Raw genomic sequence first — 17,585 nt, forward strand, 5'->3', positions numbered from 1 at the left:
GGATTGGATTGGATTGGATTGAAGTGGGGTGGATTGGATTGGATTGGATTGAAGTGGATTGGATTGGATTGGATTGAAGTGGGGTGGATTGGATTGGATTGGATTGAAGTGGGGTGGATTGGATTGGATTGGATTGAAGTGGGGTGGATTGGATTGAAGTGGGGTGGACTGGATTGGATTGAAGTGGGGTGGATTGGGGTGGGGTGGATTGGAGTGGGGTGGATTGGGGTGGATTGGATTGGAGTGGGGTGGATTGGATTGGAGTGGGGTGGATTGGATTGGAGTGGGGTGGATTGGATTGGAGTGGGGTGGATTGGATTGGAGTGGGGTGGATTGGAGTGGGGTGGGGTGGATTGGAGTGGAGTGGAGTGGGGTGGGGTGGATTGGATTGGAGTGGGGTGGATTGGATTGGAGTGGGGTGGATTGGAGTGGGGTGGGGTGGATTGGATTGGAGTGGGGTGGATTGGATTGGAGTGGGGTGGATTGGAGTGGGGTGGATTGGATTGGAGTGGATTGGATTGGATTGGAGTGGATTGGATTGGATTGGATTGAAGTGGGGTGGATTGGATTGAAGTGGGGTGGATTGGATTGGATTGAAGTGGGGTGGATTGGATTGAAGTGGGGTGGACTGGATTGGATTGAAGTGGGGTGGATTGGATTGGATTGAAGTGGGGTGGATTGGATTGGATTGAAGTGGGGTGGATTGGATTGGATTGAAGTGGGGTGGATTGGATTGGATTGGAGTGGGGTGGATTGGAGTGGGGTGGATTGGAGTGGGGTGGATTGGAGTGGGGTGGATTGGAGTGGGTTGGATTGGATTGGAGTGGGGTGGATTGGATTGGAGTGGGGTGGATTGGATTGGAGTGGGGTGGATTGGATTGGATTGGAGTGGGGTGGATTGGATTGGAGTGGGGTGGATTGGATTGGATTGGATTGGATTGGATTGGAGTGGGGTGGATTGGATTGGAGTGGGGTGGATTGGATTGGATTGGATTGGGGTGGGGTGGGGTGGATTGGAGTGGATTGGATTGGGGTGGGGTGGAGTGGATTGGAGTGGATTGGATTGGGGTGGGGTGGAGTGGATTGGAGTGGATTGGATTGGGGTGGGGTGGAGTGGATTGGAGTGGGGCGGATTGGAGTGGGGTGGGGTGGGGCGGATTGGGGTGGGGTGGGGTGGGGCGGATTGGGGTGGGGTGGACTGGATTGGATTGGAGTGGATTGGAGTGGGGTGGGGTGGGGTGGATTGGATTGGAGTGGGGTGGACTGGAGTGGGGTGGGGTGGATTGGATTGGAGTGGGGTGGATTGGGGTGGGGTGGGGTGGATTGGATTGGAGTGGGGTGGATTGGGGTGGGGTGGGGTGGGGTGGGGTGGACTGGATTGGAGTGGGGTGGATTGGGGTGGGGTGGGGTGGACTGGATTGGAGTGGGGTGGAGTGGAGTGGGGTGGGGTGGACTGGATTGGATTGGAGTGGGGTGGGGTGGATTGGAGTGGGGTGGGGTGGGGTGGACTGGATTGGATTGGAGTGGGGTGGATTGGAGTGGGGTGGGGTGGACTGGATTGGATTGGAGTGGGGTGGGGTGGACTGGATTGGATTGGAGTGGGGTGGGGTGGGGTGGATTGGAGTGGGGTGGGGTGGACTGGATTGGGGTGGGGTGGATTGGATTGGAGTGGGGTGGATTGGATTGGAGTGGGGTGGATTGGATTGGAGTGGGGTGGGGTGGACTGGATTGGATTGGAGTGGGGTGGAGTGGGGTGGGGTGGATTGGATTGGAGTGGGGTGGGGTGGACTGGATTGGAGTGGGGTGGATTGGGGTGGGGTGGACTGGGGTGGGGTGGATTGGATTGGATTGGAGTGGGGTGGGGTGGATTGGAGTGGGGTGGGGTGGACTGGATTGGACTGGATTGGGGTGGATTGGAGTGGGGTGGGGTGGGGTGGACTGGATTGGATTGGATTGGAGTGGGGTGGGGTGGATTGGATTGGAGTGGGGTGGGGTGGACTGGATTGGAGTGGGGTGGGGTGGATTGGAGTGGGGTGGATTGGATTGGAGTGGGGTGGATTGGAGTGGGGTGGATTGGAGTGGGGTGGGGTGGACTGGATTGGATTGGAGTGGGGTGGATTGATTTGGTTTGCATGAATGGATTGGGGTGGATTGGACTGTTTGAGTGAGGTGGAATGTGGCGGATTGGTGTGGGGTGGATTGAATTGGACTGCAGTTTGGGGATTCGATTGGGGTGGGTTGTGCTGGATTGGAGTAGGGTATCTTGGATTCCTTAGATTTGAATGAGGAGGATAGGATTAGGACTGGTAAAGAGTGGAGTTGGGGTGTATTTGGCGTGGCGTGGATTTGGCGGTGGAGTGGATTTGGGGTGGAGTGGGTTTGAATGGATTGGATTGGGTTTGATTGGAGTGGGGTGGATTGGGTTTGAATGAATTGGATTGGAGTGGGGTGGATTGGGTTTGGGTGGGGTGGATTGGGTTTGGGTCGACTGGATTGGAGTGTGGTGGATTGGATTGGAGTGATGTGGACTGGATTGGATTGGGGTGGGTTGAATGGGGTGGAATGGATTGAAGTGGGGTGGACTGGATTGGATTGAAGTGGGGTGGATTGGAGTGGATTGAAGTGGGGTGGATTGGATTGGAGGGGAGTGTGGTGGACTGGACTGGGGTGCTTTGAATGGGAGGGGAGTGTGGTGGACTGGACTGGATTGGGGTGGTTTGAATGGGAGGGGAGTGTAGTGGACTGGATTGGGTGGTTTGAATGGGAGGGGAGTGTGGTGGACTGGACTGGATTGGGGTGGTTTGAATGGGAGGGGAGTGTAGTGGACTGGATTGGGGTGGTTTGAATGGGAGGGGAGTGTGGTGGACTGGACTGGATTGGGGTGGTTTGTATGGGAGGGGAGTGTGGTGGACTGGTCTGGATTGGGGTGGTTTGAATGGGAGGGGAGTGTGGTGGACTGGACTGGATCGGGGTGGTTTGAATGGGAGGGGAGTGTGGTGGACTGGACTGGATCGGGGTGGTTTGAATGGGAGGGGAGTGTGGTGGACTGGACTGGATTGGGGTGGTTTGAATGGGGAGGGGAGTGTGGTGGACTGGACTGGATTGGGGTGGTTTGAATGGGAGGGGAGTGTGGTGGATTGGATTGGTGGGTGGATTGTATTGAATTGGAGTGGGGTGGACTGGAGTGTGGTGTGGTGGAGTGGTAGGTGGCCTGGATTGGATTGCAGTGGGGGTGGCCTGGATTGGATTGCAGTGGGGGTGGCCTGGATTGGATTGCAGTGGGGGTGGCCTGGATTGGATTGCAGTGGGGGTGGCCTGGATTGGATTGGATTGCAGTGGGGGTGGCCTGGATTGGATTGGATTGCAGTGGGGGTGGCCTGGATTGGATTGGATTGCAGTGGGGGTGGCCTGGATTGGATGGGAGCAGGGTGGACTGGACTGGATTGAATGGGAGCAGGGTGGACTGGATTGAATGGGAGCGGGGTGGACTAGACTGGATTGAATGGGAGCGGGTGGGCTGGAGTGGGTTGAATGGGATCGTGGTGGGCTGGAGTGGGTTGAATGGGATCGTGGTGGGCTGGAGTGGATTGAATGGGATCGGGGTGGGCTGGAGTGGATTGAATGAGAGCAGAGTGGGCTGGAGTGGATTGAATGGGAGCGGGGTGGGCTGGAGTGGATTGAATGGGAGCGGGGTGGGCTGTAGTGGATTGAATGGGAGCGTGGTGGGCTGGAGTGGATTGAATGGGAACGGGGTGGGCTGGAGTGGATTGAATGGGAGTGGGGTGGGCTGGAGTGGATTGAATGGGAGCGGGGTGGGCTGGAGTGGATTGAATGGGAGCGGGGTGGGCTGGAGTGGATTGAATGGGAACGGGGTGGGCTGGAGTGGATTGGATGGGAGCGGGGTGGGCTGGAGTGGATTGGATGGGAGCGGGGTGGGCTGAAGTGGATTGGATGGGAGCGGGGTGGTTTGAGAGCGGGGTGGTTTGGATTGGATTAGATGGGAGTGGGGTGGTTTGTTTTCGATTGGATGGGGTGGAAGTGGGGTGGGGTCGGGTGTATGGATGAGATGGGGTGGATGAACGTGGTGAATGGAGTGTGATGGATTGGATTGCTTGGAGTGGAGTGCGGTGGATTGGAGTGGACTGTTTGAGTGGGTTGGGATGGGGTGGATTGGACTGCAGTTTGGTGGATTTGATTTGATTGGAGCGGGATGGATTGGATTAACTAGATTTGAATGGGGTGCGTAGGAGGTTGGCTTAGTATATTGTGCACACCTAAAGGTGATGCACCCTGTACTGAGTCCAGACATCCTTTAGTGATAGTTTAAGTGGTTCCTAATAACCAAAACTCTCAAAGGGTAGTTGAGGAGAGCAGCTAAGGCTTATCGGGAAGGGTGTGAAGGATTTGCAATAACCACCAAGTCAGTCAATCAGAATTAACTCACAAGAAGGAACCACACCACTGTTGGGAAAATAGTGTAGCATTTATTAAAACACAGGCACCAAACTAACCTTGGTATATCTCCTAACAGGAGATATGAGCACACAAAAATATACTTCAGAACAGGCAGGTAAAAGGATCAAACAACTTGGTTTCTAATGGGGATCAGGGCCAACCATATACTAAAGAAAATGGGATGAGAAAGTCACAACTAACCAGGACTGACACCCAATCATAGGGGCTGAGGAAGTACTAAAACACTAGAGGTAAGTAGCAAGGATTCCCATGTGCTCCTGTGCAGAGATGTTACCCTGGGTCAGGTGACCATAGGATAAGATGAGGAAGTGTCAGCTGGAGCTTTCGGGTTTCAGGGCCCTTTCCAAAGTACCCCAAGGAAACCCGTTGGGACAAGGAGGGTTCAAGGGTGCCCCCCTCGTGGAAACCCAGCTAAGTGGAGTACCTACACCAGGGACCCCAAATGGATAGGGGTCAAGTCGTATCAGAACCTCCTGTTGAAGTCAGTGGGGTCCTTGTAGGAGGCTGGACTGGCTTGTAGTGAGTACCAAGGGGTACTTGCACCTTGCACCAGGCCCAGGTATCCCTTATTAGTGTATAGGGTGTCTAGCAGTTTAGGCTGATAGATAATGGTAGCTTAGCAGAGCAGTTTAGGCTGAACTAGGAGACGAGTGAAGCTCCTACAGTACCACTAATGTCATATGCACAATATCATAAGAAAACACAATACACAGATATACTAAAAGTAAAGGTACTTTATTTTTATGACAATATGCCAAAAGTATCTCAGTGAGTACCCTCAGTATGAGGATAGCAAATATACACAAGATATATGTACACAATACCAAAAATATGCAGTATAGTAATAGAAAACAGTGTATAGTTACAATAGGATGCAATGGGGACACATAGGGATAGGGGCAACACAAACCATATACTCCAAAAGTGGAATGCGAACCACGAATGGACCCCAAACCTATGTGACCTTGTAGAGGGTCGTTGGGACTGTAAGAAAACAGTGAGGGTTAGAAAAATAGCCCACCCCAAGACCCTGAAAAGTGAGTGCAAAGTGCACTAAAGTTCCCCAAAGAGCACAGAAGTCGTGATAGGGGAATTCTGCAGGAAAGACCAACACCAGCAATGCAACAACGATGGATTTCCAGACGAGAGTACCTGTGGAACAAGGGGACCAAGTCCAAAAGTCACGATCAAGTCGAGAGTGGGCAGATGCCCAGGAAATGCCAGCTGTGGGTGCAAAGAAGCTGCTACTAGGAAGTAGAAGCTGAGGATTCTGCAGGAACGACAAGGGCTAGAAACCTCCCCTTTGGAGAATGGATGTCCCACGTCGTGAAGAAGTGTTTTCCCGCCGAAAGACCGCAAACAAGCCTTGCTAGCTGCAAGCTCGCGGTTTAGGGTTTTTGGATGCTGCTGTGGCCCAGGAGGGACCAGGATGTCGCAAATTGCGTGAGGGGACAGAGGGGACGTCCAGCAAGACAAGGAGCCCTCTCAGAAGCAAGCAGCACCCGGCGAAGTGCCGGAACAGGCACTACGAAGTGGAGTGAAACGGTGCTCACCCGAAGTTGCACAAAGGAGTCCCACGCCGCTGGAGGACAACTCAGGAGGTCGTGCAATGCAGGTAAGAGTGCCGTGGACCCAGGCTTGGCTGTGCACAAAGGATTCCCTCGGAAAGTGCACAGGAGCCGGAGCAGCTGCAAAAGAAGCCGTTCCCAGCAATGCAGTCTGGCGTGGGGAGGCAAGGACTTACCTCCACCAAACTTGGACTGAAGAGTCACTGGACTGTGGGAGTCACTTGGACAGAGTTGCTGGATTCAAGGGACCTCGCTCGTCGTGCTGAGAGGAGACCCAGGGGACCGGTGATGCAGTTCTTTGGTGCCTGCGGTTGCAGGGGGACGATTCAGTCGACCCACTGGAGATTTCTTCGGAGCTTCTAGTGCAGAGAGGAGGCAGACTACCCCCACAGCATGCACCACCAGGAAAACAGTTGAGAAGGCGGCAGGATCAGCGTTACAGAGTTGCAGTAGTCGTCTATGCTACTTTGTTGCAGTTTTGCAGGCTTCCAGCGCGTTCAGCAGTCGATTCCTTGGCAGAAGGTGAAGAGAGAGATGCAGAGGAACTCTGATGAGCTCTTGCATTCGTTATCTAAGGAATTCCCCAAAGCAGAGACCCTAAATAGCCAGAAAAATAGGGGTTGGCTACTTAGGAGAGAGGATAGGCTAGCAACACCTGAAGGAGCCTATCAGAAGGAGTCTCTGACGTCACCTGCTGGCCCTGGCCACTCAGAGCAGTCCAGTGTGCCAGCAGCACCTCTGTTTCCAAGATGGCAGAGGTCTGGAGCACACTGGAGGAGCTCTGGGCACCTCCCAGGGGAGGTGCAGGTCAGGGGAGTGGTCACTCCCCTTTCATTTGTCCAGTTTCACGCCAGAGCAGGGCTGAGGGGTCCCTGAAACGGTGTAGACTGGCTTATGCAGAAATGGGCACCATCTGTGCCCATGAAAGCATTTCCAGAGGCTGGGGGAGGCTACTCCTCCCCAGCCCTGACACCTTTTTCCAAAGGGAGAGGGTGTAACACCCTCTCTCTGAAGAAGTCCTTTGTTCTGCCATCCTGGGCCAAGCCTGGCTGGACCCCAGGAGGGCAGAAACCTGTCTGAGGGGTTGGCAGCAGCTGCAGTGAAACCCCGGGAAAGGCAGTATGGCAGTACCAGGGTCTGTGCTAGAGACCCGTGGGATCATGGGATTGTGCCAACAATGACAGGATGGCATAGAGGGGGCAATTCCATGATCTTAGACATGTTACATGGCCATATTCGGAGTTACCATTGTGAAGCTACACATAGGTAGTGACCTATATGTAGTGCACGCGTGTAATGGTGTCCCCGCACTCACAAAGTCCGGGGAATTGGCCCTGAACAATGTGGGGGCACCTTGGCTAGTGCCAGGGTGCCCACACACTAAGTAACTTAGCATCCAACCTTTACCAGGTAAAGGTTAGACATATAGGTGACTTATAAGTTACTTAAGTGCAGTGAAAAATGGCTGTGAAATAACGTGGACGTTATTTCACTCAGGCTGCAGTGGCAGGCCTGTGTAAGAATTGTCAGAGCTCCCTATGGGTGGCAAAAGAAATGCTGCAGCCCATAGGGATCTCCTGGAACCCCAATACCCTGGGTACCTCAGTACCATATACTAGGGAATTATAAGGGTGTTCCAGTATGCCAATGTAAATTGGTCACTAGCCTGTTAGTGACAATTTGAAAGAAATGAGAGAGCATAACCACTGAGGTTCTGATTAGCAGAGCCTCAGTGAGACAGTTAGTCATAACACAGGTAACACATACAGGGCACACTTATGAGCACTGGGGCCCTGGCTGGCAGGGTCCCAGTGACACATACAACTAAAACAACATATATACAGTGAAATATGGGGGCAACATGCCAGGCAAGATGGTACTTTCCTACAGTCCTCAGCAGTCCAACTGCTGTTGTGACCTGTGGACCTGGTCAGTGGAGCCCAGGTGTGGATTCCGGATGAGGCGGACGGGGGGAAAGAGTCCAGCCCACCTGGAGATGCCCAGGGGTGCAGGAGGCCAATGCCTACCCTTCTTGTAGATTCCTTTCTTGATGGGGGGTTGTTGTGGGAATGCAGCTGCCATTTCCAGGTGATGCAGACAGATCCCAGGAGTCGTCCACAAGCTGTCCTACGCCGGTCGTCAAATTCCAGAGTGGTCAATGTGCAGCAGGACCACCAACAAGCCTTGACCAATGCAAGAGAAGCAGTGCAAGCAAAGTTGCAGCAGGAAGAACCAGCAAGGTCCAATGGATTCAACCATTACATGTAATTCAGGGTCGGACCTCGGCAAGGAGAGCCAGCAGAAATCGATGGAGACCCCAGGAGGTCCCTATATCAGCAGGCACAGGGAGTCACGAGGTGGCCTCAGCAGAACAAAGGTGATACATCCCCACATTGCAGAAGTTGCAGGGAGGACGTCTTGTCTTGGAGCTATGTGATGCTTGAGGCTACGGCTTCTTGGAACTTGGAGGTCCAACAGACCTTGGCAATGACAAACAGACGCGGTGCCCAGGGTTTCCATCCAAGCGGCTCCAACGAGGGACCCCAATCTTTCCAGTTGCAAAGAAAAGTCAAGTCAGACCTCTGGAGACCAACAGAACCACCATCTGTGTTGCAGAGCCTTGAGTCCATGCAACCGCAGGATCCACAAACCGGTCATCGATGTTGGGGTGCCTGCAGGTGCAGGGGAGTGACTCCTTCTCTCCACGGTGATTCCTTCTGGATGTCCTCTGTGTAGGCAAAGTCCTTGTTACTCTAGAGAATGCATGGCCATGGAAGTTGCAGAGTCCTTGCAATTCCCGGGGACAAAGCTGCAGTAGGAGTACTCCTCCCAGTTGCAGTCTTGTCTTGGTTCCCGGTGAAGTTCAGCAGCAGAATCCTGTGTCCAGGTCGCAGGTGTGTCTTGACGAATCTTGCAGCTGAATCTGCACCCTCAGGGGAGCCCTTAAGTAACCCAGGAAGGGGTTTGGAAAACGTTTGCAGTGACCAACCTATCGGAGGAGCGGGGGATCAGGGACACTACACTGCTGAACTGACCAGTCATATGCTCCCAGAGGCCTTTGCTCATCTTATTTCCAGGATGGCAGAATCAAGTGGCCACCTCCATAGGGGAGTTCATGGACAGGGGGATGTGGTCATTCCTCTGTCCTTTGTGTGTTTTCACACCAGAGCCTGAGCCAGGGGCTCCTGCAGTGGAGAAAAATGGTTTTGCAATGAGGGAACCAAATGTGCCCTTCAAAGCTGCTGGTGGCGCTCAGGAGCACCCCCACCCTAGCCCAGAGACACCTATTTCCAAAGAGAGGTGGTAACACCGCTCCTCTACAGGAAATCCTTTGTTCTGCTTTTCCCTGCCAAAATTAAGCCCAGCAGCAGGAGGGCAGAACAGTGTCTGGGGTCGACGGAGCACTGGCTTGCACGCAGATCTTGCAAGGATGCAAAGGTGGACCTGGGGGTTCCTGTAAGGAACAAAATACATGGTATCCTGCAACTAACACTGGAATTGGTGTAGTTGCATGATTTCAACATGTTTGATACCGAACATGACGAGGTTCGGTGAAGCCATTATGTAGTTGGACATCTTGTGATGGCCAGTATGCACTACATACCTTAAAATGGCTTCCCTGCACTTACAAAGCCCAGAAAATGTTGTCTGGGGTTGGTAGTGGTACCTCTGCTCATTTAGGGGTATCCTCACACTTGGAACCATGCACCCTGCCCTTGGGCTGATGGGCCTACCTTAGGGGTGACTTACAGGGTCAGAGTGCAGTGACTAGGATATAAGGTAACCCTTCGGTCTGGTGTGAAAGACCATTTCACACAGGCTGCAATGGGAGGGCTGTAGTCAGTTTGTATGGTCTCCCATGGGTGACATAATACATGCTGCAGCCCACAGGGGACACCTGGTGTACCAATGCCCTGGGTACCGAAGTACCATATACTAAGGATGTGCAGGGGTACACCAGTCACGGGTTTATTTGGATTGAGTAGGGTGGGCACGTTTGGAGTGGAGTGGAGTGGAGTGGAGTTGAGTGGATTGGTGTACACAATTGTGTTATAGTATAATACTGGAAATTACACATAAAAAGAAACAATGTCTCTTTGCAATATTTATAACAAGATAGGCGTAATCTTTTGAGAACAGCGCCCACAAGCAAAAACTAAATTAAACAGGAGTGCAAAGTGAGAAAAGAAGACTTGACAAAATAAGAGTTAACTATAGAAAATAGAACTTTGCAGGTTTGTTTGTCAGCTAGGCACGTTTTTGCCCGTCACAGGCCTTCTGTTTGCAGGGCCCTAAAGTTAAAAAAAAAATCAAAAAATAAAAACAGTACCACCTCGGTAACGTCAGCAGCGGACGGGCACTGCTTAAATTGAATTAATCATTGCTTGGTTCCTGCTCCACAGACTGGAAAGGAAATTTTGCTTGGCCTGCAGGGATGAACTACAATGCTTTAAAGAAGAATGCCACACAAGCCCACAGTTTGTGAGCAACGGGCGGCTCCAAGTGCTTCTTAGTTAAGTCTCTCACAATCGAGGCACATCCGCTAGCACAAGCTCTCGCTGGCTTGACCCAAAATGTGGGCCTGGTTTCACAGAAATGTCTTTTAGTTGAACATTTCAAATTACCAACGCTATTCTATGTTGTCCACATGTACTGCGTTTTTTTATTTTCATGTAAACCAATATTTTCATGTAAAACTTTCATTTTTCTGCAAAACTCTAAAATTTGGAACTTAGGGCCAGGATATACTAAGAATCGATGTGCAGAGCACTGTTGCAAGTTGTGCACCTATTGTTTTGTAAATTGATTCTGATTTGGGGATTGACCTATGTCCTCATGTGTTGTTTATGCAAACGTTCCTATTCTGAGTGGATTGCAGACTGATGTACCTCACAAAAATTAATGAGGAAGATTGCAATTTGACTCACTCAGATTAGAGGCCTTCTCACAGTGATGGTGTCCTACTAGTCAGCAGACCAACATTGTCTGTGATTGACTTAAAGGTGAAGTTTTGTTTTTCTATGTAAATTTTCTGAGTTTTCTAATCCCCAAACAAATATTTTGTTAACATTTACAAACGACCCATTACCTTTTGAAAATGAGTTACAACCTTATTTCAGGTGTTGGTAACTTACCAATCCTTTGCGACTAGAATTGCAGTTGCAAATCATTGGTACATCTGCTTCCGAATCACAGGAAGGGACCCCCCCCCTTCCTAAACAGACCTGTCTAAAAATGTGGTTTGACCTCAATTTTTAAATCCTTTTTTGCAATTCGGAAACCTTGTACTCAACCACAAATGGTTTTGTAAATACCAAAAAGCCATTTTGCATTCGCATACCATCTAATTTTGCAAATACTAGGGTTTGTGGCTGCAAAATGGCTTAGTACAGCTGGCCCATACTTTGTTTTACTAGTCATATTTCTAATGTTTTTCGCATCGTTCATTTGTATAGTATTACCACTGTATTTTCAAGCTGCTTGTTTGCCTAAAGACTTAGAATCTGCATGAAGAAAGGAAATAATTCATAACTCAGCCACTACCATGTTAAGATCTTCAGCTGCACCAAATCAAATCAATAAATCTTGATAAGTTCAGTATTTGTTGTAATTCTGGCACAGTTGTGTGCATTTATAGTTTATGTTGTGTCTCTGTGACTGCAGACGGTCTCCTCTTACCTTCAGCTTCTTTGGCACGCTACACTTGCCTTTCATGAAAGTGCTTTTGAAGAGTAGAGAGAGAGGAGGGGGTTGTCAACCAAAGACTGAAGGGAGAAGCATAAAGTCCAAATATCATTTTGTTTTTTAAACTGCTTCACATGTGAATTTTTTTTTTTATAATTAATTTAGCCACCAACACTGGTTCAAGGTAGTCTGAGAAGATAAAATGTGAGAGACTACCAATTTAGACCTAGATTCACAAACATATGTTTTTGAGACGCTGAGCACATTTGGAAAGTACATTTAGAAGGAAACTGTAATTCTCACCTACGCCTTGCATAGACTCCCATCTGTGCTTACCGCGCTGTTTTTCAGGGTTATTTTCCGTAGACATTATATGTATCCACAGAAAATGACAGAGGCCAAATTTCATTTTGTGTTATTTGATAGTCTTCATGCTTATTTTCTGTATCAAATACTGTATTGTGTAACTTCGGCCACAAAGGATAAGTGGCACAGTTTTGTGGCCATACATTGCTAATTCTATTTTTTGTGTGTTCCTTTTTGATAGCCTCAAGTACTACAACCTCCCAGCAGTACCCTCAGTACAGCAGACCAGGGAAGATTAGCAAGACCACCACATATAGAGGGCCCCAGTAAAGATGGCGTTGAGCCATTGTACGAAGACGTCAGCCTTCAAGTAAAAATTGGGAGTTGCTCTGGAACAATAGAGAATGATCCAAGTGAACTAAGCGATTTACTGAGTACGCAGTTGCAAATTAAGGACTATGAAGAGAGCAAAACAGAAGGGGAATGTTTGCAGACGCAGAGGAAGATGCATGTCTGTGAACAGCATGCTTCAAATGAGATCTTACACCCTCAGACTCCTACCTCCATTGGGGATGGGAATTCACCACCTGAAAAAACAGAGAAAGTATCCACACTACAGAAATCATGCCCCAAAACTTTGCATCTATTTAAGTCTGGTGAAGAGACTTCTGTAGTCAATCATGGAGATTCTCCTTCTGAACCATTGCAGAACCAGTCGCAAACAAACAATCCACTACTTCAGACAATGGATATGTTAGCAGAGACGTCAGTGAAAGATGATGTTCATTCGGACTTACAGCTAACTAGTGCTACTTCATCACAGGTCCAGTCATCAACTTCCCGTCTACTTGAGCTGTGTGTCACAGTTTCTAGCCCATCTCAACGGCATTTTACAGTGTCTAGCCCATCAAAGCCAAGGCCAGCAAATGAAGGTTTGTCCGATCCACCATTAACTGGTTTGTCAGAGTTACCATTGGAAAGCCCCTCACAGCACAATTCACTCATACGTAATCCATCACAAATGGCCATACCATTAGGTAGCCCCTTGTTGCTTTATTCACAGGCAGGTAGTCAGTCGAGTGTACTTGCTGTATCAGATGATCTATCACAATCAAGCACATCAGATATTGAGATTTTGCAGGCACAAGCCTCTACTTTGGAAGAGCCTGAACTATCCCAAATAGGGCTTCAAGCAAGTACGCCATTGATATTAAGTACACCTGTTTCTAATCTCTCAACAAAGACTCAAACAGGTTGTGTAAAGATGCAGAAGTCTGTGTCTGACTCTCCAATGCTTAAGTCATTAGGATTAGATTTGACGCCACCACCGGTGACTACTCCTAGAACACTAAAGTCACCAACTGCTAGCCCAACGTTAAAGTCAACAGCAACTAATATGATGATGGTTAGGTCACCAACACCTAGCCCAACACCACTGAAGTCACCAACTACTGCCCATAATGTGTTGAAGTCACCTATAGCAAACTCTGCAACAGCAAAGTTGCCTACGACTAAATCAGTGGGGAAGAATTTGTCGTCTGTAAGTTCATCATTGCAAAGGTTGCCAGCAGCTAGCCCGTCCAGTCAACAATCTCCTGATACAAGTTTGTTACAAGTTAAATCCCCAACTGTTAATGCAACTCAGGTACAGCGACCGGCCTCTAATTCCTCAGCATCCCTAAGCAAGCAGAGCCTGAGAAATTCAAAACTACGCCCACCAAGCATTTTTCCATCCAAATCTAAACAAAATACCAATCCTGACAAATCATCTCCGTTGGTAGTTCCGGATCATCCAAAGTCTCCAGTGAAGACTCCAGTGTCTAACATCCCACGGCCCCTGTCTCAAAAGAAAGAAATGCATGTTGGGGATAGCACAACTGTTAACCGCCTGCCCCGCCTCCCAAAACCAAAGACACAATAAGTGTATGTCCACCACATGCACATAAATATTGACTGATCATAATTGCACACTGTGCATCAAATCACAGCAATGCAGAAATCTTTCAAAAAAGCCTTGAGGCCTTGAATTTCTTTTTTTTTATGTAAACTTGACATTCATTTTCATTATCCAATTCGAATCCACAGTTTAAAACCTTTTAACTGAATTATTATTAAATTGGACGTCAAACTGCTTACCTTAGTTTTTCAACCTTTTCCCTTCACCGGGATAACTAAGTATTTCGCCAGCAACTGCTGCATTCATCTAAGGAAGGTTTGCTTGCAGAACTTTATTGGAAACCTTAATATTTGAATTGCTGAGCACTGCAATTACTAGCCATTATCTAAGTTATGGCTGCAAGTTATATAATTCTTTATTGACTATATAAAGAAAACAATAGAAACTGACAGCGCAAATTACTGACCCAAATACTGATTTTTCTAACTCGAATGCAGATTCATGGATGTTCTATTTATTGGATGAACATTTTCCTAAGACTTTAATGAAATATATTTAATGTAATTTATTTAATCCTTAATTTTTCTTCCCTCAGTTTACAAAAGCTGATTTGTTTGCTCCTGGGAAGAGATATTGGAAGTCACCTCCCTGTCATTGAGTGGAAGATCAATTTCACAAAGTAGAAGTTGAAAATGTAGGAATATGTGTGCCCTTATGCATTCTTGTGAAATGTTGGCATGATTTCCTGCTATGCAGTTCGCATAATGGTGTTGGTTTGCAACTGCTGAAATACACACATCTATCAAGAATTAAATCTGGGTATGTAGTTCTATAGGAAAACCCTATATGTACCTAAGCATCAGATCTGCCTATTTGTGTTTCAACAAAAGACATTTTCAAAACGGTTTTTCACATTTATTTCTAGTTTTTAGCAAGTAACAATTAAACCGGATCATTGGAAGTTAAACCACTTTGTGTTTGAGCTTTAGTTATAGTATTGTTAATTTATAAATCTTTTTCAAAGAACATTTTGTTTAATACTAATTTGTTTAAATTATATTTCTCAATACGCATTTATTTCAAATTGTGGCAGATGTTTTCTAATTGTTTTTTTTTTTTTTTTTTTTTTTTGTCTCACTGTAAAATGACCATTTTACAGTGTCATTCTTTTTTATTGGAAAAACCAAGACTTCATCTTGACCCCACTCATGATATTGAACTCTTCAGTAACAAACCTGAGGAAGTTACTGCTTAATGGCTGTAATTTTGGACTGATGGCTACTCTGAATTAGTTTGGTATTCTAAGCCCAGGCTGTTTCCTCATGTTGAAAACATCTACACTTTATTCTGCACATCACATACGCACAAAACACATTCACATCATTCAGAGTTCTTGTTCTCTTTCAGCATTTCTAACTTTTATCTCACATGATACAGTTTATACAGACCTTGCATTTTTACAATGTCATTGTGGCAAAAACTCCAAATCAAAATGTTCTGCTGCAGATATTCTTAGCCCACATCAGCTAATAGATCAGGGTAGGGGAGGAAACCCTAATGAATAAAGTCAGTGGGCTAAAATAGGGAAAGAAAACTGCAATTGAGTAATAAAGTAATAAACAGAATCCCAAATTATCAGATGAAATGTATTTACTTGTGGTGCTTAGTATTGAAGTGTATTTGTTTGTTGAAGATCTGAAGTTATTGCCTTCTCATAATGTGAGGAGCCTGCTAAGAGCTCTAGCTCTAAAAACAATGATATTTCTTAATTAGTTATATTTCAGCCACAGTAATGCAAAGCCATTACATTATTGCATTGTTTTACATATTTACCTTGAACAGGCCACTATTAGTTTTCTGGAATGTACTGGCTCTAATTAAGAAATGCATAGAATATGTATAATACCTGTATAGACTAGTTAGTTATGAAGCTCTGATAATTTTTCTTGGTTTAAAGCCAGTCTACTTTTATCTTGAAGCGGGAAACCAGACCTTGTGTACCAACACATTGTAAGTGTCATTGCTGCTGGAAAAGGGAAGTACATGTGTGTCAACTCCTATCAGCAGATGGCAAGCTTCTTTCCTCCGTGAATCTTATCCTGCCCTGATCTAATTAGAAGAGTTTGCCATAATTTGTGGACCTGATATTGGTGGTGTTCGCAAAAGCGTTAGTTGAGAATGTAGATATTACTCAGGAATGATATTGCTGGGACAGTGCCACTGGAAAACAGTCTAGGACTAAATGGAAGCATAATCAAACTCCTCAGTGGCACTTTGCTCGTATCATGAGATGTCAGAAAAATGTAGACTTTGTCTCTGATAGAGTTATGCTGTCATTGCAGAGTTTGCTGGCTTGTCATTTGCTAATTCTTTTTCTTAGGTGCAAAAAAAACACCCCACTAGCCTTTCCTAAATCAGTAATTAATCATTGGATAATTTGAAAAATGAAAAAAGGGAATAAATCAACTTGGATTAGAAACATTTTGCTAACTTAAACTGCTGCTTTTTAACAGGGATAGGTTTTGCCATTTTTATAATGGAAGGGAGTGCTTTCATATCAATTATTTTACTTCCAAGCACTTAACTTTATTTCAGTTGGTAGCCTGTCTTACACAGGTTTTTTTCAGGTAGTTTCATTATCACTAGAAAGTAATATTTGCACTTCTACGTATTGCTCTGAAGTGGATTTAATTCCTGTAGTAGAGGAGACAGAACAAAATAATATTTACTACATTTCATAGTATTGTTTGCTTGGAACAACATTGCATGGAGAATTGTTACTGGCAGTATGTGGTGCAGCTGGACGGAGTAAATATTGTCTGCGTGCATCTCAATAATAAGTGAAGTATTTTGCTTACCACAAATGTTAATTGTAAAAATAAATAAAGAATAAGTATACTGGCTATTAGTCCATTGTGTTTACCAGTGTGGAGATTTTCTTTCAACCTTTCTTCACTGGGAAAATGTAAATCCCTTTGTTGGGAATAGGGTATTAACCTAAAATGTTGAATTTCTGGGGGGTGAGTATTCCAAATATCTATGGAATACAATAACTTAGCCATTTGGGATCCCAATTTCCAATGAAATACAACAGATAAAGGTTTCTGGACATTCATAAAAGTGCTGAAAGTAAAAAAAAAAAAAAAAAAGCCTACTTCTCCCTTGTATCTTTAAAAAAAAAAAAAAATCTCTGTACTATTTCCTTGCTAGCATTTGCTGGCTGGTCCTGGTTCTCCTGGTATCAAACCCTTCACTTGTAATATTTACAACTTTTTCACTCATAAGCTACAGTACCAAATTGAAAACCTATAAGACAGTGAAAGGCTACAGACATGCATAAGGAAACAAATGTTCACCCTTTAAAAAACAACTATTGGATTGCATGTATCAATTACAATATTTCAGTCAAAAAATGCTTCCGTATAGTTACTTACTGCTCATGTGGGTATCGCAGTAATTCCTTTAACCAATTAGTCTTGCCTTGCCTTTTGAGTGCTGAGACTTATTTTAGGATTTTTGCACTGTTTTAATGGTTGTAAGCTGTGCTGGCAAAAAATCTGAAGTAAAATCCTGGTCATAGTTCCAGTACACCAAGTAAACTTGACTCGTCGGCTTCTTATGCCATCAGTGATGCTGAGCTTTTCAGTAAAATG

At 46.6% G+C, this 17,585-nt stretch overlaps 1 protein-coding gene across 9 annotated transcripts in view; it reads left to right on the forward strand.

Moving 5' to 3' along the window:
* CCSER2 (coiled-coil serine rich protein 2) overlaps window positions 1-17,104 on the forward strand; it is a 492,874-nt gene extending 475,770 nt beyond the window's left edge. For 4 of the 9 annotated variants that reach the window (XM_069240579.1, XM_069240577.1, XM_069240578.1 and 1 more), the window contains one exon: window positions 12,277-16,794. In XM_069240579.1, the coding sequence (XP_069096680.1) occupies window positions 12,277-13,956 (1,680 nt within the window). In that variant the 3' untranslated portion in view covers window positions 13,957-16,794. Of the gene's footprint in view, window positions 1-12,276 lie in introns of all 9 variants that reach the window. The other 5 variants (XM_069240582.1, XM_069240583.1, XM_069240584.1 and 2 more) reach the window with 5 other exon arrangements.
* Window positions 17,105-17,585: the final 481 nt, after the last annotated feature.

Source organism: Pleurodeles waltl, chromosome 6 (assembly GCF_031143425.1).
Source record: "Pleurodeles waltl isolate 20211129_DDA chromosome 6, aPleWal1.hap1.20221129, whole genome shotgun sequence".
NCBI classification, from domain to species: Eukaryota; Metazoa; Chordata; class Amphibia; order Caudata; family Salamandridae; genus Pleurodeles; species Pleurodeles waltl.